This window comes from Pipra filicauda, unplaced genomic scaffold (assembly GCF_003945595.2).
Source record: "Pipra filicauda isolate LSUMZ 115617 unplaced genomic scaffold, ASM394559v2 scaffold165_size2600900_pilon, whole genome shotgun sequence".
In the NCBI taxonomy this organism is placed as follows: Eukaryota; Metazoa; Chordata; class Aves; order Passeriformes; family Pipridae; genus Pipra; species Pipra filicauda.
In genome coordinates, this window is record NW_024104162.1 from 3,936 (window position 1) to 30,764 (window position 26,829).

The 26,829-nt window shown below is 35.1% G+C and overlaps 1 protein-coding gene and 1 long non-coding RNA gene across 2 annotated transcripts in view; one reads left to right on the forward strand and one right to left on the reverse strand.

Moving 5' to 3' along the window:
- Nucleotides 1-2,188: 2,188 nt before the first annotated feature.
- Nucleotides 2,189-26,829, reverse strand: part of LOC113991671 (ERC protein 2) — a gene marked incomplete at its 3' end in the record, with an annotated part of 185,979 nt that continues 161,338 nt past the window's right edge. The window contains exons 12-16 of the mRNA XM_039379342.1: nucleotides 24,934-24,969; nucleotides 19,899-19,928; nucleotides 18,832-19,025; nucleotides 13,783-13,794; nucleotides 2,189-2,366 (exon numbers count right to left, since the gene is read on the reverse strand). Coding sequence (XP_039235276.1) covers nucleotides 2,189-2,366; nucleotides 13,783-13,794; nucleotides 18,832-19,025; nucleotides 19,899-19,928; nucleotides 24,934-24,969 — 450 coding nt within the window. The remainder of the gene's footprint in view (nucleotides 2,367-13,782; nucleotides 13,795-18,831; nucleotides 19,026-19,898; nucleotides 19,929-24,933; nucleotides 24,970-26,829) is intronic.
- On the forward strand, nucleotides 20,108-20,664 carry LOC120322883. The gene is made up of 2 exons (XR_005562834.1): nucleotides 20,108-20,200; nucleotides 20,422-20,664. It is a non-coding gene; the product is annotated as an uncharacterized LOC120322883 (long non-coding RNA).

Below are 26,829 nucleotides of genomic sequence, written 5' to 3' on the forward strand. Positions count from 1 at the left end.
GCTGGGACATGAACCAGCTTTGAATGGCTTTTACCTGAAAAGATGGTGAAAAGCTCCACAAATATACCTGGTGCTACAAGCCTCGGGAACTGTTACATACTACTGAAGCTTCAAAGAAACTACAGACTTCTGAACTTCTTCAAACCTATCAGAAAGCAAGTGGGCAGCTGAATGGGTAGAGCTTCAGCCCCTACCTGAGCTGCACAAAATGGATGGCACTTCAGTTTGCCCAGAGTAAACTCCCTGAATGGTCCATGGACAATCCCACTCACTTCCTTATTACATCTTTTCCAGTACTTCTGCAAAAGGGATCGAGACTTGGCTGGAGTAAATGTAATTTGACCAGCCTGACTGCTCTTCAATTCTCAGCTGAGCTTATCACAGCCAGCCAACAGCCAGCTTATCACAGCCAGCCAACAAATACAGTCATTACATCAGGCCAGAGAATTTTAGGATATACTTTTCCCGTAACAGCTCAATACATCATTCACAAATGTAACAAGTACACTGTAGACACAAGCACTATGTGTTATAGATGCCTATAAACATAGGGGGTTTCCACTAAACACAGTAAGGTATTATAAACAGCAACAAGGAAAGGGGGTCAGATCCCTACAGTTTACTAAGATTAAACATTAATTGAAAGAGCAATTATTATTATTTTTAATCAGCAGATGCATAGTACTCCTAGAAATCTGGTTTTCAAAGTACATCATATATCTCACATCATGTGTCTCCCCAAAAATCCTGCCTCATTTAAATCCTTAGATCACTCCTGTTACTCTTTACACAACTCCATAACAGAGGAAACATTTTCTTAAAAACATATTTTTAAAAATTCCTTTCTATACCAAGGTTAATTGACAGGAGCTCTACAATTGTTTGGCTTTTCAACCAGTCAACCACCTACTTATCAGATTCATATCTTGAAAATAATGTGTTGAAGGATATAGTATTAAAATATTGAAACTTTAAGGCATAGTAACAAGAAATAACAGTTCTTGGTTAACTGGTTTTCATAAACTGTTCTTAGTGTGTAAATGTTTTATAGGAAGTGAACGGAACATAAGAGCTATACACCAGACAAGGAGTTTTCTTTCCAAATTCAAGCCATTCAGCCACGCTTCTTCCATTTGGTAGATGCATTCTCACCACAAGATTAGAAAGCCCTAAGTATAGCAGTTAAATCAAAGTTCTTGGGAATGGCTTCTATTCTCTAGTCATCACATCACTCAGAGATTTCCAAAATATTACTGAAAAAATAAGCTTAATATATTCCCTTTACTGAACTACAGTAATTACAAGTAGCTGCTCAACACTGAAATTTAATTCTCTTATATCATATTGTCAGATCAAATACTTCACAAGCTTTTGTTGCTACATCACATGCAGTCAAATGCATGGTGATGCAATCAGGATGTAATGACCAAGGTTATAAAGTAGACGTAACACTGCCCAGGTGCATAAAAAACGTATCATTTCCTGAACTTGATTCTGACAAAGTTCCACCAACACAAGCCTGGAGAGAGATGTGGCATTAATTTTTCCATTTTGCATATAGGAACATATTAGAAATAGAAATACAACCATACAAAGCATGAGAGGGTCAAATTCAATCCACTGGAAATTGTCCAGAAACACATTATATTAACCAGATCAAGGCAAAATTGGTATTTTGCACTGTAAATTGCCTACAAACACTGGGCATGGAGACACTGATGTTGTCGACAGAAATCAGCACTTCTCTACGTGGATTTTAACAGTCAGATCTCAGGGAATAATTTTTAAATCAAGCATCAAACTTGTGGCCTTGAAAACAAGTTCCCCAGTATGTGATGTAGCACTTAACCAGATCAGTTCATTGTCTTGCAAATCTCAAACCCCAAGCTCAGAAACTTAAAAACTGTAGAAACTGTCCTAGAACAAGGCTCAGAGTTTATCTTAAATAAAGGAGAGATACAAGAGAACCTTTTCTTTCCAACTGCAAGAAAAAACATTTGCTGAGGTAGTAACTCTGTAGAGGTCTTCAAATTCTACTGGGTTTTTTTCCCTCACCGTAATAGTAAATATTTCACGGATGCAACTGAGATGAGTAGGGCATCCTCTGGTAGAAGAGGAGAGATCCATCAGCTCTTTGTGGGAGAGCTTTATTATGCATCCTGGAAGACACAGTGCAAAAGAAGTGTACTATCTTTGATGCTTTTAAAACACATTTGAAAAATAAACTCACTTGTAAATGTTGAGAGTTGTCAGTCATATTGTCCTCTCGCCTACGAACTTCTTCCAACAGCTGTGCATTCTTTTTTTTCTCCAGTTGCTGATTGTGCTTCAGATTGGCAACCTTCTTGTTTTGATCCTTCATATGTCTAAGAATTGCACACATATACCCATTAGAGTTAATGACAATCACTTCTTTTTCAACAGAAATTAACTTTGTGACTATGACACAGAACATCTCCAACAGACACAAGTATTCCAAGTATCAGATGTAACAATAAGACTTCATTTGATTTTCAAGATGGCAAATCAAAACATCTTTAAGTTTGTGCAGTGGTAATGCAATTATTTGCACTTATAAGATTTTTCCCTTTTTATCATTTGCTCACAAATAGTCATACATGGTCTGAGCTCTATGCAGAAAAACTCTTGTAAGAGGGAGATTATCCAGAAAAATTGTTGTAAGACGGAGATTATCCAACAATCCTTACACACTCAGTGCATTCAGGAACAATTTGAAGGGGTCCTCTAAGTAGCATTAATTTCAAAGGAAGCAGGAGGTAAAGGTGATGACTAATGTATGTTGTGAAATTCTACTTTTTAAAACCTGGACTACTACAAATACAGTGGTTTGGAGGATTAAAGTGTGATGGGGTAGAAGGTCAGGTCATAAATATGCCATGAAGAATAAAGTATGCCTTTACAAATAGCTTTGTACTTGACAAAAACATTTCTACCATTTTTAGTAATGAGACTTCTTTCTACAAAAGATTATCAACAAACAGATTTATGAGCCATTCCTAATGAAAATGAAACAATCTTTGCCACCATTAGTTTTCTATTTTTAATACTGTACTAAATTTCAAAAATTGTTTCGGTATTTGATTATCTTTTGCTGTGGATCTTATTTAATAAGTTACCAGAGGCATTTCTGATACTGAGCATACATCTTTTTAAGGAAGAAGGTAAATAAATTGTGCCTGGCAGTTAATGAAAAAATATCCTTGCAGTAATGCTTTCTACCTGCTTAGATTCTTACATATTATTTTCTTGATTTTCTTTGACTTTGAGGAATTTGCTCCCTTTTATCTATAAAAAATTAAGTCACGTGCAAATTCCTAATAAGATCTACTCACTAATCCTGTTTTGGCAAATGAAGAGAATATTATTCAGTGCCCAAAAGGATCACTGAAAATCTCTCCATTGCTTCCACATCAGCAGCAGTGGAAAAAAAGTTACAGAATGTATTTCTTGCACAGATTTTATTATCCTAAAGAAACTAGGTCATTTTATATTTCCTTCTATCTCTGATTTCTTTGTCCTACCAGTGTTTTTTTCACCACTTATTTATACTGAAAAATTAACAATTAATTTGTAATCAATAAATGTTCCATGGTATTAAAAATTCTTAGAAGGCACTTCATATACAAGTTTAGAAGTACAGCACATAACAGAAAATCTCACCTATTATAACTAAAAAAAAGTAACTTCAAGTTGCCTAAAAAAATAAAAGTGCATACAACTAGTTCAAATATACATTAGATGCTCTGTACAATTCCAAGTGAAAAACAGTTCTCTCCTGAGTCTGTCTCATAATTGTAAACACAGACTTAACCAGCATAAAACCAAAATGAATACTAGAAAAAATTACTTTCACAACTTTATATATAAATGTGGTATTTGGCAGAAATTTTGGTGGTGCAATATGACTTTGTGCTGTTAAAATATAAATTGGTTTCCAATCTCATGTTGAGTAAATGATAAATTCATTTATATTTAATCTCTGTAAGAAGTTCAATTTTATGCCAACGCTAACTGCTTCTTTCATCACCCCTCCCTCACACAACTTCCCATTTCAGCTTCTGTCTAATGCCACACTGAAAAGTAGAACATGGTAAAGCTGCAAAGGAAAACATCTGGTGCCTGTGATATGCAAAATCTTGAAGAGAAGGAAATAAAAGAAAGCTCTGTCGTAGACTCTCTTTATTCCACAACTGGCTACATACCTATGGAAATGAAAAGAAAATGCTACAGTTAAAAAGCCTAGCTGAGAAGTTTTCTTTTAGGCATGCATTAAATGTACAGGGGGAGTTCAGTGCAGCAAATAAATGCAAGCATATATTCCCTACTAACTCTTTTTTTTTTTTTTTTTTAAACAGCAAATATCAAATACAATCCCTGATCCAGTAGAATTTTTGACTTGCTTGCTCTGGTATGTTTTCATGTGGCTCTGTTTCTAAAATGCTTTTTAATAAAATAGAAGATTAGGGTAAGTAAAAAATATGCATAAGAAATAGAAAAATATTTGGGAACAGTACCCAATCAGCACAAAATATCATATGCCATGACCATATAGGATATAGAATATCCACATACTTTACTAGTAGCTATGCTGATATGCAGAGTTGAGTCTACATTACTCTTTATCATGTGGAATTAGTTTCATGTGTTCTGCTGCACTGTTTAAATTTAAAACTCTAAGACCACAAAATTCATTAGACAGAATAAAATAAATAAAAGATTACTGCTTAAGACATACGTCTTGAAAATCTGAAATATATGCTGCAAGGGTCTGGTCAGTAGAATTGATGTTACCATCACAAGTTAATAATCTTCTGGTACTAAAGCATATGCAGAATTATTCTCTGATAGTGTAATTGCCCCAAAGCAGAAAGATGAAACCCTCAGCTCTCCGACCTTCCACACTGTTACAGTTCATTTTGAAGTTGGGCATCTATTATCTTTCAGTGAGCTAAATTATTTAACCACTGAGCTAGACATTACAGCTAGACATCACCTCAAACTAGTTATTATCAATACTGTGCTGCATTGGTGATTTTAAAAACTTCATGGAACTGGAAAGCCAGGCTACAAACTAGTTCTGAAGCACCCAAGTCCAGAGTGGTGCCAACATTACATTTGGCTTAAAGAAATTATGTTCTGAGCTCGTAACATTTAAGAAGTAAAAAAGCAAACTAAAAAGCAGTGTAGACGACTCTTTGCAAGATGTTTAATTATGGCCAAACATTAAAAAGCAGGGTTAATGACCCTTTTTGCAGATAACAAATTTAAATTTGTTTGTGTTCTTATGGTTATAGACAGTCAGCAATTGTCACAGAACATCTAACAGCTTAGGACTAAAAAAGAATTCAGAGTGAAACTAAGATGTCTTCGAAACAGAGCTAGAGTAGAGTTAGAATATAAGCACAGCTTGAATAGTCAAAATAAAAATAAACTTAAAAAACTTAAAAAACCCTAAACCACCAACTAAAAAAGGAAACAAGTTCTCTTTTGTTCCAGAATTGCAAACTGAAGGATATTATGGGCATCTTCTAACTCATTTGATAATTCAATATCAGAGAAGTATCCAGTACACAATAATGATGACAATAATACTGGAAGTTAATAAAGAGATGAATACCAGGCATAAGAAAGAAGTCTAAATAAAATTTCATTATTTTAGTACATAAGACATTCTCGCACTCCTAAAAACGAGAAAAAAGATTGTATAAAGAAACACACTCCTCTAGAAGCTGCCTTACTACTGCTAAAGTTGAGCTTATTAATTTTTTTAACCTAGATCAAGCCATTTCTCTCAACTGAAAATACATTCACCTTAGATATGCTACCCCAGTAAAAAAAATCACAAAAAAGTCATAATTTCCTGTTCCTCTTCCTGAATCTTTCTGATCTGGGATAATTTTTGATAATCTTTCTCAAGTCCACAGCCATTAATTTCCACCTCAGCTGGGCATAGGACTTATAATCCAGGTGTCTAAACCACAGCAAGGTCTACCTCTGTTTTCCTCAGCATCCAGCGATTTTTCCAGAAAGTGGCCTTAAAATGCCAACACTGGAATCACTAGAACATAGCAGCTCTGACTCCTCATGCTGCTGAAGAGCCATCATCTATGACTGTTAAATATTTAGATCTGAGCAAGGCAGGGAAAGGGAAAAGACCAAAAAATTCTTCAACAGCCCTGTAGCTTTCTCTCTTACGAAGAAGGCCCAAGGAACCTGGAGCCAGTAAATCTCACTGTGCAAGCAGCAAGATGACCTTACATCAATTGCACTGGCTGCTCATTCTATTCAATTTTTTGACTGAAATGTCTTTTTAAGAAATAGATCGTTGTCCTGGAGACCCAGAGCCTTGATCAGCAGAAAGATAAATAGCAAAACAGTAGCAGCATTTAGTTCTTGCTAGTATGAAAATAACTGAAATGATTCACTTAACCATGTTTGTGGTTTTCTTCTTGTTCTTCTGGAGTGGCACACAACTAGATCTCATAGGTCTAACTACAGGACATTTAATTCCTTCAGTCCAACTTCTTAAAAGAAATATTAATACTAAGTTTCTGCATATATGTATCTTTCAGATTTCATTTTACAGTAGTGTGTGTTGTCTAAACTCCAATGCTTTCATCTCTGATAGCTATAGAAAATCACACTATTTCATTAAATTCCCAGCTTTAATTAGCCACCTGGGGACCTTGGCCAAAAAGTTGGTAATGTCAGCCAAAAATAAGTGTTACATGCTTAGTATAGCCTTCACTCTATTTCATAAAGATTTTTTTTTTTTCCCCTCAAAGCATCCAAAAAATGCAGACATGCAAAATACACCCAAGAGCAAAATCTGCAATGTTTTCTAAAGGAATATGTCTCTGCAATAATTTTCATCACTTTAAACAGCATTGCAATGGGACCAGCTGTCTGAAAGTCAATCAAAAACTTCTCCAGTATTCTAGGAACCTGTGCTCCTCAACAAGTTATTAAAAAAAAAAAATCAGAGCGCAAAGAATGTTTTCAGGGAAACAAACAAATAAAAAGATACCAACCCCAAACCAAACTAATCAAACCAAACTATTTTATGATATACAATTTATCCAAAACAAGTAATTTATATAAAATAGGAAGGTCTCAAAAATACATTTTAAAATTTAATCTCGTACACGTAAATTAAAAAACATCTTCACCTATTCTTCTAGGCATGCACTGGGTAGAATATTACTATTGTCATTATTTGAAAAAAATATCTTTTTTTTTTAACATTACCACTGTCATTATTTGAAAAAAATATCTTTTTTTTTTAACATATCATCTCTTTTTCCTTTATAGATAGTCCACACCTTTACAAAGAATTCACGTATGTGAGTAAGGAAACAAATCTTAACATTTTACTAGGCACTCTGGATCTCAGTAGCTAGTCATGCAGAAGACCTGATCCTGTAAATCCCAACCATGTGAATGTCCATTCTGAACTACATTACTTCAGTAAGACTCTGGAAAACTATTCATGGTTTTCTCACTGTCTCAAAAGTGACAGTACATGTAGGTGCTTTATTGAGTCACAACTAAACCAGCTAAGGGTAATTCTTCAAAATTCAGATCTAATTCCATTGAAATTCATAAGCTAGCATTTTATTAAGATGAGAAAAGCTAATCATTTTTTCTGGCATTTTCATGGAATACAAATATATTTGCTGTTACCCATCTATAAACCTGAAAAACAAAGAGGGGTCAGTCTCTAGCAAACTATAAACATCACAAGAGATGTTAAGAGTGTTATTGACAGAGACATTCCTGACACAAATATGCAAGGACACTGTTTATTCACCTACAACCCACAGATGGATTTGTCTGGAGAAAATAGGTATTATCATGATAAAAAAACCTATACCTGTAATAGACTGAAATTTTCATATTACAAAGAAAACATAACACACCTCAAACAACAATAATTTTTCTAAAAGAAAGCCCTCATGTTTCACTGTTCAATTGATTTAATAAGTTAGACTCTAGTCCCTATAAGTTTTATAATATGCTAATAAAAAACTAAGCAGTGTCTTTCTGTGCAGTCATTTGCACTTAAAACTTTCATGTTGGGTTTTTTTCTAATCCAGATCCTATAACCTAAAGAATTGTTAGTATCCAAAATATCTTTTAAGATTTGGAATGTTTCCTTATTCTTTTTTACTTTCTTTTTCTTTTTCTAATACAATTATCATAATGAGAACAAACTAAAGAATATCTTAAATAACATAAAAGCAACTATCCCAACCATTAAGAAATCAATTACTTTGACATATCCAGCATATCTAACAGAGTTCAGCTTCAAAATAACTTTCATCCTTTCTTTCTTGATGGCAAAAAATTATATTTGGACTGATGCTTTTTTTAATGATGTGGATGAAGTTCAGAAGCTAGACTGCTTGTACATTCCAGGCCAAATCATTCATCTAGCTTTATGCCCTGATATAAAAAGGCAGGGAGTAATAATCATAACAACCAGAAATAAAACAAGATTAAAATTCATTAAAATATAAAGTAATAACATTTTATAAGCATTTTGCCTTTTTCCTTGCAAAAATGAAATCTACTGAATGCAAAACTGCATCTCACCACTGTACACACTGATTTTTTTTTCTGTGAGACCCACGACTGGCAAACATGCCACGTCATAGCAACCCAGAACACAGTCATTTATTGCCAGTGAATTACCAGTAAAGAAAAAGGAATTTTAGTATATTCCCAACTCTGCTACTAATAGATCACATAGCTATTTCAGTTTTACTCAAGGGAGCAGGCTTGCAGCCCACGGAGATCTATAGGTCTCAAAAAACCAGAAATCGATCCTATTGCTGCATTAATAATAATAATAATTAAAAAGCCACAAAGTCAAATAACCTTTTTTTTTAATTCTTCTTCCCCCAGCCCCACCCTTTAAATCTTAGTATTTCAACTGTTTGAAGGCTACTTTCAGATCTCCTAGGACTGATATTATGACAGTGCTTCAGTGTGACAACAATTTTGCCCCCAGATGCACCACAAAACAGTATTGTTGTCCAACAACTCTGCCTGGTAGAAATAAAGCAAGTGTCACAGAAGTCACTGAAACATTTCTCACCTCAAAGACAAAAATGTGGGGAGGAAGGGTTTACCTAACACACAATCTGGGAAATTTTCCAAAATCTTTATTTAAGAAGTGTTTAGTCTGACACAGTTCCCTCCAAAGCCCTGGAGAGATGCTCCAAATATCCACGTGAGGATAATGCATGAATGAAAAAGACGTACTAAAATCCTGTTCCAAACTATGGTTCATGTCACTTTGTTTCAACACTTATCTGCACTGCAACCACTGAAACTCCAACACAGTGCGTTGCACTACAGTCTTCCTCAGCACATTCTTACTGGATGACACTTTACATGAACATGTGTGAAATTCATACCAGAAGACTCATCTGTCACACATCTCTCTTGTACACCCAGGATGGTTGGGTCTTTTCTTCTGATGTTCTTTTTAAAAAAAAAATAAAATAAAATACTGCTGATGACAGGGCACTAGATGAGAAGGATATTTGATCTGATTTAATATGGCAATTGCTTGCTCAGCTATTTTATTAATTGAGACCATTAGCAATAACTGTAACCAGCAACTGGAAATAGTCTGTTGCCTGAAATCTGCAACTAAGGAGTTGCAATCCTGCTACTGATCCATCAAGTCCTTTCCAGCTGTAATCCAGGAAAGCTTTTTTTTCTTTAAAAAGCCAACAAAACAAATAAAACATCCCCACAGAAACAAACAAAAAAAAAAAGGCAAAAAATGCCCCACCACCTCCTGACTCTGTCCAGTTTTTCTCTGCATCCAACTGCTCCGCAGCATGTCCAGCTCAGCCTGACAGCAATCAGGATCACACCTCCTCTGCAGCACTCCATGATTCATTGCAATTTCCTTCTGAATCAAATCTTTTGACTGCAACTCCTGGCTCACCCTAGAAGTTCTCAGGATCAATCCAGCCATTATCATTCAATACATAAATCAAGCTTTCCATGCTTTTGCAGTAACTTCTTCAGACCTCCAAATAAATCAGGTACACTCTGTATGATTTCTTGTTTAGACATACTAACTTCCCCTTATTATAAATTCAGATCAGAGCACTTCAATCCAGTCACAATCATGTTGCCCAGGCATGTCGCTCCTGCATTGTGAAAGGAAACAATGGGAAAGTGGGAGAAGTGGTCCCACCAACAGCCCGATTCCTAAATTTAGTTCCCCTGTCTCTTTTCAGTCACAGCTTTTTGAGGGCGAGTTGTGCTATCTCACAATGATTCTTCACTCACACACCCCTGCACTGCACACAGGGAATCCTGACAGCACTGCACCCAGGCAGGCACCAACTCCCCAGAGCACTCTGGGGCTGCTTTATTCACACGTTCAAGAGGTAAAGGAATATGCTCTGTGGATCTTCCCCCCGGGGAAAACTAGTGCAGGCAGCAGGTCTGGAGAAGCATAAGAAATATTCATGGCTAGGCTTCGCGAACGAAGATTAGGGAATAAGAAATATTACTGTGTCTTGAAACCACTAACCATGAAATGGAAGGAGTACCAGTTCCTTGTGTTCTCTCTTCCCCAGAGTTGTGGTGTCACATCCAACCCAATCCAAAGTGGATATTTTTCCTTCAGAGAGACAGGGCTCTTTTTACATGCAGTTCATACTGTATATCCATTTGCTTCAGTAGAGTATTTACACTCCAAATCAAATCCCAAAAAAATCAAATCACTAAGAAATTACAAAATATCCTTCCTTATTTAAATAATCCATTTCTATTATTTTAACCTCTGCATGCCTTTAAGCAAACTGAAAGGGAAAGTATAGAACCGAGCAGACTCAGTAGTGAGTGGGATGCAAATGAACAATGACACATCATCTTGTCCCAGGATCCTGTTTATATCTTTTTATTTTTAATCACTATGATTTCTGCTTATTTCATAATACATTATTAATTTAAACTTTTTTCTTAAGAAAATAGAATTTCGAGGAAATAAAATTTCTACTTTACTATTTCTTAAATAAAATTAAATTTAAAAATCTAATTACGAATTCAAAAATTCAAAACCACTCACGTAATCAGATAAATCTAAATAATCCCTACTCAAATTGTCATCTCTTTCTAAATGTTTAAATGCTAAAATGCTGGTTCTGTACACATAGCAAACAGACTATAACAGAAAGACATGTCAACAATCTGCCTGTTATCCAGTGTGACAACTATGTTTCTCACTCAGAATAACCAGTCTCTCAGAAGAGTAATGTATATCACAGATTCTCTCAGTTTTCAGTAGTACACTATCTCAATTTCTCCAGGGAAATTATCTTTGAACAACATATCACTCTGCCCTTGGAACCATCAAACTGACATTTGACAAAACTGTGGACGGCTCGTAAGTTAAATTTAAAACTCCCTTAAACTCCCTTAAAGGCAAGGGCCTTACACATGTCACTGAGCCCCAGCCTCCCACGGAAACAATTAGGAAGGCCAACATCAGAGGCTGGTGGGAAACTTTCTAGCACTGGTCAGTATATTACACATGGAAAAAATATCCATCTCCTCTTTATCTGCAGGTGGACAGGCTTGGGGAGTGTATAACCTGATGTAACCTAAAGGCAGGGGACGAGGGGATGTCATTGTACTGCCTGTTGTGCTCAGAATATTCTTGTTTTGTATAGGCAGGTGCACAGGGCAGGATTATGCCAATGTATTGGATTTTCTTGTCTGTCACCAGTATCAACAGCCCACCATGTTAGTAAAACGGATCCAGCATTTTTCTAATCATCATAACCTCATATAAATATGGACAAATAAAATAACAGCTAAGAACATACTGATCAGCAGAAATCACCAAAATTAATAGATCTGTCTCTTAAATTATGTTTTGACCTCAGTGAAGATTCAAGCTGCGAAAACTTAACACTTCACTGAATTCCCACAATAAACTCTAATCATACGCTACAACTTATCCAAGACTCTAGGGATGAAAGTTGGCAGGGTTATGAGGACAGTTTGCTTCAACGAGGTCAGCTGGTTTTTTAGGTCAATAAAACATAACAGAAATTGCACCTCCAACTGCTGAACAAATGTTTCTGCATACCAATCATTGAATTCCAGTGAAATCAACCATAATGACAACCACATAGCATAATACCTTTCTTTAAGCTCTCTCAGGCTAGAGAGATTTTTCCATCAATGTTGGGTATTCTCTGAAATGCAGAGTGGTTACATTCAGACAATAATTTCATCATAGCCAACTCCAGGGTAAATGCATTTAATTAAATTCTGGAAGAAAGAAACATTCCGAAAAACCTGTTGAAGTATTTTCATAATCCAGGTGTGATAACTATCCATTCAAGCAGATCAAAATGTGCTTGTAGTAGATAGACAATAAAAAAAAGGTGTTCATCCAATTCATTACTTCAGTCGATAAGCCTCAAATTTCCAAAACAAATTTTTTTCATCTGAAAAGAAACTTGCAGTTGTGATGTGCATCAAGGCACAGCAGGAAAAAAAAACTCTTGTCTTGTCAGTCTTTTCATAATGAACCATCTTTTGCCATACAGTTCAAAGACATCCATGTCAGAAACTTCTGACTTTTCTGAACCATGAAATGTGAACTGTGCTCAGTTTTGAGACTAAGAAACCAAAACTCTCCCAAGTTCTCCCAAGCTCTCCTCCTATATGAATAGAAAACACTGTGCTAAAATTATATATTGAGAGGAAAAAATATGAAAACTTCCTAACCGAACATATCATAAAGGCAGATTGGACATCTGTCATGATTCAAGTCAAATGTGCTGCATGGCAACCTGGAACCATGTTGGCAAATGCAACACAGAGGAAGCTGAAATACATCTGCAAAGTTTTTGCAGTATATACCCTCCTTTAACTTTGATAATGATGACTCCATCATCCAAACAATATACAGTTACTAGTTTATAAAAATACCAAGTACACGTTTTAAGACTTTGCTATCTTAAAATTTTCACCCATTCATAAGCATGAGAAAGAAAATTAATATCAAGGCCTAATAAGAGAAAAAAATGTCAACTAGATCAATTTTTACTTTCGACAAGCACCACAGGCCACGTAGTAATACTTGAAAAGTTTACTCCAACAGTGTGTAAGCACAAACACCAGCTAAACTAATCTGAAACCTGGAAGAAAGAGAAACAGGAGTCTGACTAGGTGAGGCTGTATCCAAACACAGCATATAAAACATACACATACAGACACCAGAATCTGGCCAGCACAAACAGCTAAAACCTTCACAGCCACTGCAACTCCTCCTTTGCAATAACAGTAAAAGGGATGATGGCAAAGTATTAAGAATAAGTCTCTGATCTGAGGTATAAAATCTCTCTGTTATTGGTCAATACACTTCCTACTGGGTGGTTTATCTACCAAAAATGTTACTCCCGGTGTTGAGCTCCCAAAACAAAGATAATAGAAGCAAAACTGAAAGAAAAAAATCTTCATACAAAACAACATATGAATATGTTGTTAATTAACATTTTTTTCTTACAGAGTTTTGAGAAAAGCATTCACTTACTGTAAAGTTTCTGATCTAGAAATGGAATGACCAAAAACTTCACAGAAGGGACAAGCAGAATAAAGACAACATAATACAAACAGAAGTTATTTCTCTGAAATCAAAATTGCCAAATAAATGAAGCATCAATGAAAACCTTCATTGTGGAAGGAGCATTAAGTAGGAGAGCAGAAAATACTGACCTGGAAGTCAAGCTGGTTGGAGTAGGGATGAAAGCAGCAGTTTGGAGAAAAACAGATAGGGAGGAAGACAGCAAAAGAGAATAAAGGGAGGAACACATTAGTTCTTTAAAAATATAACAAGCAGATGTTATATTAGCAGATAATTAAAAAAAAAAAAAAAAAGAAAGGGAAGGAAAAGCAAGAAGTAAAATAAAATTTCTGAAGAGCTATATCCTTGCTGTGCACTGAGGAGAACAGAAATTTTAAAGTAAAATAGCATCTTGTCATTTGTGAATGGTGGAAAGCCATCCATATTTATAACCATCCAAATGCATGCACACACCAAACAGAAAAAATAAATTGGGTGAATATTGATAGCATTTGCTGCAACACAAACGTCTCACCATATACCAAAAAGTCTTTTATTTGAACTAACATTGGCTTAGTGACCCTCATTCATCAAACCTTTCCATGGAAGCCAAAGCAGCTGAACAATTTGGCAGCTTGTTCAAAGATACCATTCAGAAGTTCACGAAGCACTGTACCTAATAATCAAAGACAGAGATTTGACACCCACGCCCCCAGAAATGCAGCCCCTCCTAATGCTGACAGTCAATTTTTAATTCAGTATGAAGAATCAGACTAATACTTCAGCACTGAAAATATTCTGATGTTTGATAACTTATTTGTTAAAAAATACCTAACATGCCCTTTCAAATAAGTAAGACGAAAAAATCCCCACCCAGCTAGACTAGTCCTTAGATCTGTCACTAATGTACAGCTTTTTGTGCACTTAGGATAGGGAACATTTTTTAAAGCCCTAAAAGTCCTTTTTTTAAAAAGGAATTATTCCATATGCTGGTGTTTTGTCACTTATGCTATGAATTGTCAGTGCTGTGTGGACTTATCTTCATCAGAATTCAAATCCAAATCAATTCAAAATTAATTAATTGAAGTCTGAACAGCCCAAGAGCTTAAATGCATGTCTATAATGTTATTACCCTAAACTTACCACTGCATATGAGAAGTAGATAACAAAAAACAAACCTCTTGTTTAAAAACAAACAAGTTTTATCTCATAGCTAGTACAATCTTTTTAATGGGCTTTCATATTATTGCAGTCTTTGCTGAGAAGCTACACTCAATCAAGTAAATGACCACTATCTAACATATCACTGGAGAAAAGCAGATCTAAGATTTTTCAAGCTACACCATGTTGTCATCACTTTATTTCTCTTTTCAGTCTAAATTTACTAATGGGTAATTTATATTGTATTACGTGCCAGTGCTCTTTTACTGAAGTCACACTCTTTCACTGCAGTGCTTACCCTTTCATATATTTACAGAGAACAAACTTCCCTTCTGAGCCCTTGTTTTTCCAGAGAAATAAACCACTGTTGTTTACATCCCTCCTGTGACACGAGCACTCCATTCCCATCATTATCTCACCAGCCCTCTCCGCACCGGTTTCCAGTTTTAATTCAACTTCCCTGAATATGACTGATGGGAAGTGCACAGCAGTGTTCCACATGGAGCCTTGCTAGCACCTTATGACATTAATACCTTCCTATCCTCACTGAAGACACTTATTCTGACATATCAGGATTCACTCCTCATTATTTAGACGTCTGCATCATTATTTAGATGACTCATAATGACACAGCCATAAGCAAATTCACCCAATCTTTCTCTTCCTAAACTGTACCAAGGATTATTCTTAGTTTACAGCAGGCAGTCTTACTGGTCCCAGCTTCACCAACATGCATTTTATGCTATTGTATTTCACTTAATTTCACAATTCAAACTCCCCATCATATTTCATAAATATACTTCCCATTCTAACACCAATAATAAAAGCTTTAAACAACATACTCCTTCAGCCCTGACAGTTCAGCTTCAGCTGCAGCTCCCTCTCCTTGGCTAGGTCCTTTGCATTAAAATTTGAGCTTATCACTATCATATCCAGTTTCATTTGCATCATTAAAACAAAAAAAAAACAAACACCCACACTACATTTCTTCACCAAGAAAACCAAAGAAAAACATCAAGCTAAGTTTAACGGAAGTACATTACACACTGAATGCAATATCTTGCATTTAATTTTAACCTTTTTTAATTATAAACAGATAAATCATGAAAAATGCAATAGAAATTATCGAACAACAGCTTGAGTATAAAAGAAGGAACTGGTTGTCCTATGTAATAATAAAAAACTGGAAAATACAAAATTAATATAGAGAGAGTAATTTAAGAAACAGACCCACGTGTTTTTATATATGAGCAATAATATGAATCTGCAGTGATGCAACTGAGGAGTGTGACAGTTTCTGAGCCAAGAAAATCACATTAAAACCAAAAGAATTACCATTCATATGAAGGTTGCTCCATAATTACTAATAATGTTCATCTGCCAAATAGCAAACCCTTATAAATTTAACTGCCCATATCTCGAAGCAGATATTTCTAGTGGGACGAGAAGGAAAGAACATCTTTGAATTTGTTAAAGTTGAGGTCATTTTTGCAATGTTTTATTCCCATAAATCGGGTAAACTGAGCTTTGGCTCCACCTCTTCCCTTCAATAACGAGCCAATCAAACAGTCATTACAAGAAGAAAAAAGTGGCAGTTCTTCATAAAATGTTACAGCAATTTACACTCCACCTAAACCCCTAGAAAGGGGAATTTGAACATCAAAGTTCATTCTCTGGGGATACCAACAGGTGCCACAGTTAAATACAGATCTTTCGGCAATGGTTTTACAAAATAAGGAGAGAGAAGATCAATTACATTTTAGAGAAACCTAAAGGGAACCTGATTAGTAAGAGAGGTTTGATACTCACTTGCAAAAAAATATTTCCCTGTTACACCTTCATACTGCCAGCAGATTGCCAGCCTTAGTCAACCAATCAACAATTTTAAGACCCTGATTAGGCGTGTTGGAAAGCAGCTTTAAGACTCCATTAGCAAGTAATGGCAGTAACTTGTCATTGAAATCAACAATAGATAATTTTTACGTTAATTCTTTTTTCTTTTCCTAGTTTACAATAATTACCTTATATTTACACTATGTGTACAGGAATTTGGAATTAATCTTGAAAGCTGCTCATAAGTAAAATCAACTGAGAAACTGCAGTAAAGATAAGAGAATTCAAAAAGAAATCTGAGAGCGTGATGAGTCCCAAAATTCCAACATACTGCTCCTCTCTTTAGCTGGTCATTGCACAGATATCATACTGCAAGCATTACAGAAGTACTTAAAGGTTCATAGCAAGGTTTAACTACTTCATCACATTGTTAGTACAGTGTATCCTCTTCAAAAAGTCTGTGTCCACTCAGCAGTACCACATTATTTTCTGAAAAGCTATGTCAGGATCAACACCCTGATAAAACAGCAACAGACTAGAAATTGGTGTCCCAAAATTTCACTGGTAAGAGTACACAGAATTTTTTAAAAAACCAAAAAGAGTACAAAAATAGAAAGTTCTGTCCATTGCATAACCTATTACAGGGTTCTCAGACAATAAGAACAGGTTGTATGCTGACGATGCTGTAGCAATATCTCTGGATCCCTTGGTTCTTTGTTTCTTTGTAATTATTGCTTTTTAATCAATTCTCAATTTAATTCAAATAAGTCTCTATCAATTATTTATCTCTTTTTCCATAAAATATTCAAGCTTCAGCACTTAATCATGATCATCTTTTAATTAGCACTTTAATATTCAAAAATTCAACACATGATTGTTACTTAATAAATGTCTTAAAATTATCTTGAATAAAAGTTTAGCATGCCTACTAATGAGGCGGGTGTCACACTATTAATTCAGTAGGTTTTACAGTGCAAGGAGATTAGTTACTATTTCTTTAAGAACACATTAAAATAGGTGCAAAAACTAGAGCATTCTAAATGCTTTCTGATGTGGTGAGAGAGGCAACTGCAAACTGAAGCTGTCCTCCTGTAAACAATCAGTTCTAATTTGAGTACAAATCTTTTTTCACTTTAAATTTGAGGTCTCCATTTTCATGACAATTAACCATTATTAAACTTTGCCAAATGTCTGCAGAGAAAAATAAGTTTTGGCAGCAGATAACTGTGAAGGTTTTTAAGTCATTGTCAGTAAAAGGTGTTCTACACCTCTTTCTTTCCAAGCTGGCTGTTTTCCACCCTCCAAGGTAACTAACATTTCCCACAGATCTTCCCCTCTTTGCTGGTAATACTTCTTATTGAGACAGAGCAGTCCTTTGTCTTGACTGGAACTATAGCAATGATCACAACAATGAGATCAGTTAAACTTCTCTTTCGGAACCATGAAACACTTTTCTTCTGGCTTTATCACAATAAAACAATTATATAAAGCATTTGGAAAAAAAAAAAACAAACCTCCTTCTTTCATTTAAGTAAGAGTGGCTAAGTAGAGGAAAGGAACAAAGAAATCAGAGGCTCATAAATAAATAGCAGCAAACCACGTGGGAGAAGGCTCCAAGAATTATTTAATTACAAAGGGCGTGAGACAGCTGATCCCAAAACCCACCTGTCTCCATTAAGGAAAGACTGTACAACCTTCTCAGAAATAAGACAATTACCGCCTGGTTGACATCAGAAAATATTCTTTAGAAGCAGTCAAAAGACTACAGGAACATTGAGAAATAGTTACAACTATTATTAAATAGTCATGAGACAGGTTAGAAATACTCACCAATACTTTTCAGGACCTCTTAGAATTAGTGATGATGTTCACAGTGAAGAAACGTGTGGGGACAGTTTTGATTCACCAGTTACCAGAAAGACAGGATTGCTCCCCAACATGGTTTTCTGGGAGGGTTGTTGTCCCTATGAATTGCACATGACTTTTCCTACATGTGTTCCTTTTATGAAGAGTATTAAAAAATGGAAACCTTAAATTGTTCCAAAGGCAGCAGACAGGAGATGGAAGTTATCAAGTAGCCTGTTTTTTTCATTTCTGATTCAATTTTACAAGGCATAACAAATATTCTGTTAAAAAACAGACTCTGCTCTGAAATGAAGATCAATTAAGCAAAAATGCCACTCAGTGTAAGACAATACAAACATTACCTTTCTAACTCAGCAATTTTCTTATCTTTGTCATTCTTCTCATTCTCTACTTCCTTGAGTATTTCTAGAAGTCTGTCAACCTCAGCCTGAGCTTTGCCACATTCTTCTCTATAGTACGATGCCTCTTTGTCAAGCTGTTTGATTCTGTCTGCAAATTCCGGGTTCATCCGTGCCTCCTCTTCAGCCTCATGAGCCTTCAGAATAATATTTCAAAAAAAAAATAAGGATGACAATAATTTCAATAGCTTTAAGAGCTTCACTTCTTCAGTCTCGGAGTTCAAGTTTTTCATTAAAAAGGATTATGGGTATTTCTGTCCAATGACACTCTTTTCTACAGAAGCATTATAAAAAGAAATTAAAATATCTTCTTAGTCAAATTCTAGCATCCTGAAGGGGGAGGGGATTTATTAAGGGATTTTTTTTTTTTACATATTAAAGTGACTATATTTTAAGGTTTTTTTTTTCAAATTAAAAAAATCACCTTGTAATTCATTCAATTCACAGTAAGCTCTTAAAGTGTTTTAAATATATAGGCAACTTCTTAACAAATCATATTCTCTTTCCCCATATATATACATACACAATTTGTCCATGTATATATACAAAAAAACAGATACATATATACATATTGTATATATCTGTATCGCCAGATGTCTCAAATGCAGTTTGATACAAAGAATTTAAAAGAAAGAAATTGTTTTAATGCAGTGCTGTTTTTAAAAGGCAAACCGATAAACTAAAAAAGCTGCTTTCAGCAGACATTTTACCCAATAATCCTTTTTGTCTCATCATTAATACTTAACCTGAAACATCAGAGGAACAAGCCCATCGGTGAAAACAGCACAAACCTGGCAAACACATGCATGGATGGGTGGCGGTGTCACAGACAAGAGAGAACGCAAGGAACACAACAAGAGTGCAGAGCCCAGTCCAGCTCCCACCAAACCTCATGGCAAAAAACCAATTAACTTCAATGGGAGCAGGATCTGGCACCAAGTGCTTTAAACTGTTGGCTGGAATAATCACAGACAGATGGAAACAACAATGCACTGCAATGCTTAGCCTACCCCTTGCTTCCCATTATTCCTAATTGGCATCTTGAAAGAGCAGGCAAGGAAAAAACAAGTAGTTTAAGGCAGTGCACATTAAACATAGAAAATTCAGATAACATACAGGATTTTTACAGAAATTCATGATATTTAGAAAATGAAGGTCCTCCAACTATCTTATTACGCCGAGAAGACGTGGACTTACTTATTCTTCTTAATTTCAGGGAATAGACAATGCAAGCAAGCAATGAAAGAAATGCAGATCAAAATGAAACATGCATGTTTAGGAAAGAATTAATATAAACTACAGATATTAGAAGGTTCGTATTCTTTGCAATGGATAAAATTTTCTGTATAAATAAAAAACAAGTCTGAGTTTACCATAAATACAACAAATAAATTCAAATTACTAGGGAAGAAACTTAGGGGGGTTGCATGTAACATATCATTTAAGCATGAGGATAATAAGAAAAAGATAGTAGATTTGAAGTTTTATTTATCCTGCTTGAGATTTTTATTCAGAGGAATATTTCATTTCCAGGAGAAGCCAAGGGAACGACATGAGGAGCTACTAAACCTACTGGCCTTGCTCTTCAAATTCTGTTTTGGATAATAATACATGCTCCAGTCCTGAATGCAGGAGTTTTCTAACACAGAGCTGGTTTAAAGGTGACATTCAAGGAGTATCTTGATTCAACAGTTCAGATGAGATGCTAGGAACAGATTCCTTTTCAGCCTCGTAATCTTCCTGCTTTAACAATAAACTTGGATTTATTTTATACTAGCTGTTAATTGTATCAAGAAATTTACTTTCAACTAACTTTGTAATTTTTGAAGTCACTGTAAGACTCAGACTCGGGGCCAATTATTTGAGAGATTGCACCAATTTCCAGCGGCAAAGCACTTCAATTATCCATCAGTGCTATTATATTACACACTGTTTTGTCACTGTGTTATTTTCCAAGGAATAAAAATAAGAATAATTCTATAGGTTGACAATGGTAAATTCACTCTAGAAATACAACCCAACTCCCACTGTTAAGATACTAAGAAACTTGTGCAAAAAGCGTGTTGTTCCCTATTGTTCAGATTTCTCCTGCTTTCCTAAGGGTAAATCCAGAATTGCACAGTTCCCCTCTACTGGCTATCACTCTTTCATATTCTTCCCTGCCACCTTTCTTTCCCTTCCCTCTATTTTAGCCTATAATTAACCAATGTACCAGCCTTGCTTCCATCATTTCATAAAGAAGAAAATTACTCACCTTCCTTCCTCTAAGCAGTCTTCACTTTAGCATAAAGGAACTCTCAGCTTCAGCCCAAACCTTTTTTCCCCATACACTCTACCCTTGTCTTAACCCAGGGTAAGAAGTAATGGAGAAAAGAGAAGCTTTTTTTTTTTTCTATGAGGAAAATACATAATTGGGCAAGAACACAAAAGTGTCACTAATGCAAGGTGCCAAATGTTCTACCACCACAGAAGATTCCTGTCACACAGCAGCTCAGAAATGTGCTGACCAAATTACCTGCTGCACTGCTGATAAGTAAATCATCACTTGGAATAATAGATATACTTTTATTCCTGAGTTAAGCCATTTAATCTTTGCTCACCAGCATGGTAAGGAAATCAACATTAAGTTGCACAAGTGTTTTCAATTCTTATGTTTTCTGTGGTACTCCTACCATCCCATAGTTGTGGGATGTGCAGCCAAAAGCTACAAGATTATTACATGAATCAGAAAGTCTCTGCCTATTACTGCTGTCCTCTCTTCTATACCTTTTTCTTTTTTTTATTTCTGTCCCACTTTTCTCCCTAAGTTCTCTGTTTTCTTGGAAAGAACACATTTTCTGTTTTTACTGGGTTTGTATGGGTAAGAGTGACTGGTCCATGCATACCTTTGAGCTTTCTAAATCTGTACCTGCAAATGATAATTCCTGTGTGTGCAGATTAGGTTACTTGCAAACTAGACCACTTGTTTATGATGTCTTTTCTGTCTATCTTGTGACTGCATTATTGTATGTTATTTTTACAATTCAATAAAAATAGCATAGTACTCTACCATTAGGATTTCACAGATTTTTACAATAATTATGTATCTGTTCTGATATTTGCTTAATAAATACTACAAATACTTCAGAAGTAAAGTAACATTTCCTTATGTAAACCACAAATTTCCTACAGAAACACCGTAAGAGGATGGCACAGACATGCAACATGAATTATTTAGTCTATTAAAATCTTATGGTACAGTCATACATGCATTGTTCTGCATAACAGAAATGGATGGATAGATATAATGTTTAATTTTTAAAGCTTCAGACACAAACATACACAGAAATTAACCAAATACTTGATTTAAAAAAAAAATGAACAGCAGAATTTACATGCAAGAAATTACTTTGTAAGATCCTTCAAATTTTATTACTTTAAGTGATAAACAAATAAAAAAATAGATTGCTGTCACCTTAATTTTTTTGTCTCCTTAAAATTCATGGGGACTTTATTTAACTTCAGGGATTACTGTAGGTAATTTAGAGAGGATTCTGCAGGTACTCTGAATTTTAATCTGACATTGCTCTGGTGAAGGATTTAGGAAAATTTAGTCTTTAGTAATTCAGAAAAAGGTTCACCTGAACTCTAAAGTACAGCATTATATTTTCATTACAGTCCAAAGGCAATAATGTAATTTCTTATAATCAATTTTACACAAAATTTCATTAGGTATTTCAAAAAGTTCATCTTTCAAAACATGAAGAAATGTTCACTTCTATTCCCTCTTACAGGTGAATAAACTGGAAATCATTTGCTATAGAGCATGCAGGATTTACACCCCTTTAGTATCATCTCCTCTTTGGTACTCAAATGTATATAAGAATAAAACACTTCTAGCCATTGCTGTATTTAAGAAACATTAGATTCAGCAAAAAATGAAAGTCTTGGAGTCAATACCTGTGTGACACAGCACAAAAAACACATTCAATCACCAAAAAAATGCTATATTACTGCATGGGCTAAAAGTCCACTCAGTGATTGGCTGCTATTGCTCTGACACATGTAAACAAATGAGCATGAAAACTTCAGTATTTTCAGATTACATTGACATCTGAGTTTTTTAGAACTATGATTCTCAAGCAAAAAAAAAAAAAAAAAAAAGGTCAATAAAACATTCTGTTAAATAAAGTATCAATGATTTTGAGTACAAAAAAAAAAGGTATCAAGTAACTGCTATCACGCTATCTCAAAGACAAAGGTGAAATCTTGGCCTTGTGGAACACAAAGAAAATGCTGCCATTCACTTCAGTCAAATCATGATTTCATTTCAAGGCCTTGGTTGGTTTGGGGTGAGAAGAGAATCATTGCTATTCACGTTGTTAAAAGTAGATTTATATATATATATATATGTAAATATATATATATATATAAAAAGGTAGGAGAAGAAAGAAGACGAGCAAGAAAAGTTTATTTAACAAAATCATCTTGTCAATATACTATGATTGCTGCCTGGTGCCAAAAGAAAAGGATCTAGCATCCATTATTTTGGAACTGCCAACAGGCTGTCCTTTGGAAAATTAAGCACGTAAAGGCAGTGGAAAAGAATTTAAGAAAAGGACTGACTTTGGAATACTGCAGACAAACAGACTAGGAGGGAATAAACAAATTCTATACAGCAGAGTCGCTAACACTGAGGTAATGACTGGCAAGCATTTATGAAAATCAAGCTAAAATCTGGAAAAGACAAGCACAGTAGGAGTGCAAATGATATGAATAGAAACATAACTACCACAAAGGTGAACCAAGATGATACAGAGAAGAAGGGGTTTATTATTCCAAGGGACAAGCTCTGTCACCAGCAGTGTGCTGGAGGGGAGAGGTGACAATACCAGGTTTGATGCTACTTACGCTACAATTTATGACTGAATTCTAAAACCAGCTAACCAATAACTTTAAAAGTAAATACAGCACATTCTGTGGGACTCTCTTTCCCCATATGTAAGCCATGACATATCCATTGCACGGTTAGAAGCTACAAAACCTACCCATGACAGAGTCCAAAGGCGGAATCCTGATCCACTGACACTGATGGCAAGACTCCCATTGACTTCAGTGATGGCAATGCCTTCTCTAATGCACAGTATCACATTACTTCAGCTACAAACCCAGTTCCTCTAGATGTACTATCCCAATTACATGGTAATTCCGACTATGATTACTATGTAAACTATAGCCTGTAAATTGCTATTACAGTGACATCATTTTTTCTGCCCTGTGATGCTCAGAGCACATTAAATGTAACAGTCTCTGCCAAAAAAATGGAAACTGTTCTTTGCAGAGAGAATGTTTGTTGCTGCTCTTCCTCAAATTGAAAAGGAGCACAGTCAAGTCAGAATGGGAGATATTATGCAATTAAAGCACACACTGGCAAGAATATTTATGCTAAACAAGCCAAAACAATACTGTGCTTTCGCAAAAACTGCCCATTGCATTAATAATTTTATATTTCAGCATTTTCTTTGCTTAAATACAAAGTTTCCATGTTCCTAATATATATATGCTGAATGTATACAGTCTTTCATGAGTAGAGCTGATCTATTTTAGTCATATGGACTAGAAATGACTGGAAATAGTACCAGTCATTTCCTAGATGCTGTTATTAACCTAATCAACTCAGTCACTGAAGATAAAACTGAACACATTAGGAGTTATTTAAGTTTGAAGGATCAAATAAAGTACTGCAGAAAGAGGAATTAAAAAGCAAAGCAAAAAACCAAAACCAAAATAAATAAAATCTGCATGCTTTTTCTAATGGAAAAGTTGAGGACCTAAAGGCTAGAGTGTTTGCTTTCTCAGAAACACAGCGTGTACCTATTTAAGGCATTTCATATTCTTAAAACAGCCTTAAAGTCCACAAAGTTCATTTATTTGGATACAATGAATATAGCATAGTGAGCATCAGAAGTGTTCTGCAAAGCTCCACAGAGGAAGAGCACAACACAGTAAGGGGATGGATCCTCATGCTTTCATATGTTACAGCGGGCATTTTAAAAAAGAACTTACTGGATTGTACATCTGATTGAACAACTGTTCAGCTTGCTACATTGCAAAGTTGGTAGGGAGTGAAGCACAGACAGGAAAAGAAGGAAAGATCCAGGAAAACAGCATTAGCTCAACAAAACCAGTGCATTTGCACAGAAGAACTTGTCATTAAAAAAAAAAAGTAGAAATTTAAGATTCTAAACATTCCTTGGTGAAAGTGAGAGGCACTGGGGAAACATAAATGTTGACTTTGGCTCCTAAAAAAGAATAGCTGGAGTAAGAAATTTAAGGTTTGTGTTACTTTCCCTTTCTCAAGTTAAATAACCCATGAAATAAAGAAAGGTGTCCACTTTTGATGATACATTAAGTGCTGGTCTCAAGCAATGAATCACGAGAAGTGCTTTTGGCTGAGGCTGCAATTTATCACCAAAGCTTCAAAGACGGTAATAATAAAAGATTAATTAAATTGTATCATTAAATTTATTACTTTCCTTTTGTTTAACACAAGACTGAATTTTCTATGCAGAATGACTTTCGAACACTACAGCTTGGCAAAAAGTACTTTAGGCAACTGCAAATATGTCAGTAAGCAAGTAAATTTAAGATAATGAAAAACAACAAAAGGAGGAAATTCTAGAGTGGATAATAAAGATTATATATACACATATATATATAAAACACTTCACTACCTATTAGGTAATTCCTGCTGTTCTTTCACTAGTAGCAATACAAAGTAAGTCAACAAAAATCTGCGGAATTTTGGGGGAAAAGCATTGACCATTCTCTGGTATTTATGATTTATTGGTTTTTTTCATTATATGAATTTCAATCCACAATCTTTGTCACAAAAAGTTTAATAAGCATGTCTATAATTTTAAACATTGATTTGTATACCAAAATGTAGCACAGTCACAGGAAGAATTACATTTTACAAATATCTTATTTATTATTTTTGAAATATGCTTACTGTGTAAACCAGTGGTTTAGAATCAGCATATTTTCTCTAGCTGAAATGCAAACAATCCAGTTATGCAATACTGAAAAATATTTGGATCTGATCAGACCCAATCAAAACCATCTTTATTATCAATAAATGAATATTTTTATCTCCAAAAAGCAGAAAGCAGGGGAAATCAGGGAAGAGAAACTCTAAAAGTTGTTTTTTTATTTACAGATTTAGTTTGGACTTGCCTCTTGTGCATGTTTTCTTTCAGACCTAGCACTTCTACCATCAGTGCTCGTGGAAAACTAACTCCTAGCAAGTGTGCACAGAATTCTATCCTTATATTTATTAGTATAACCTGTTAAGACATATAAATCAACATTGTACTACAATTATTTTGCAGTCCCATAATGGAAAGTACCTTCTCTACGATATTTTTAGAGAGGAGTAATGTGCAAACTACATTCAACTTTTTTCAACGAGACAGCCCCTTGGAGTCACTTTTAAAGAGAGATATAAAATGTGCCTGGTCCTTCCAGCTCCTGTAGTGGTTAATGTTCCTACCCAAGCACACTTATGGGACACACAGGTTAATTTACTCCCAGCTATGTTGATGTCCCCTCCTACTCCAACTCAGACATGTGCAAGAGTAACCCTGATTTCTGTTTCAGTTAGTTTCCTAAGGAGTGAAAACATGGGGAAGGTGGTTTTCTGGGGACCAATTACTTTTAACACAGGATATTTACAGGTTTGAACATAAAGTATTTCATTAGAGAAAATGTGAATTGAAAATTACTGTTTGGAGTCTACTATCATTAACAGTCACTGTTTCTGTTCAATTAAACATGCCCAGAAAGAAGGTTGTAACTACATTTTATTGTGGAAATACCTGGTCTCCTACAAATGTTGAGTGAATTTCCATTGGGGCTTTATGCTGTATTTATGATATAATAAAACTATTATGTTTTCAGCTT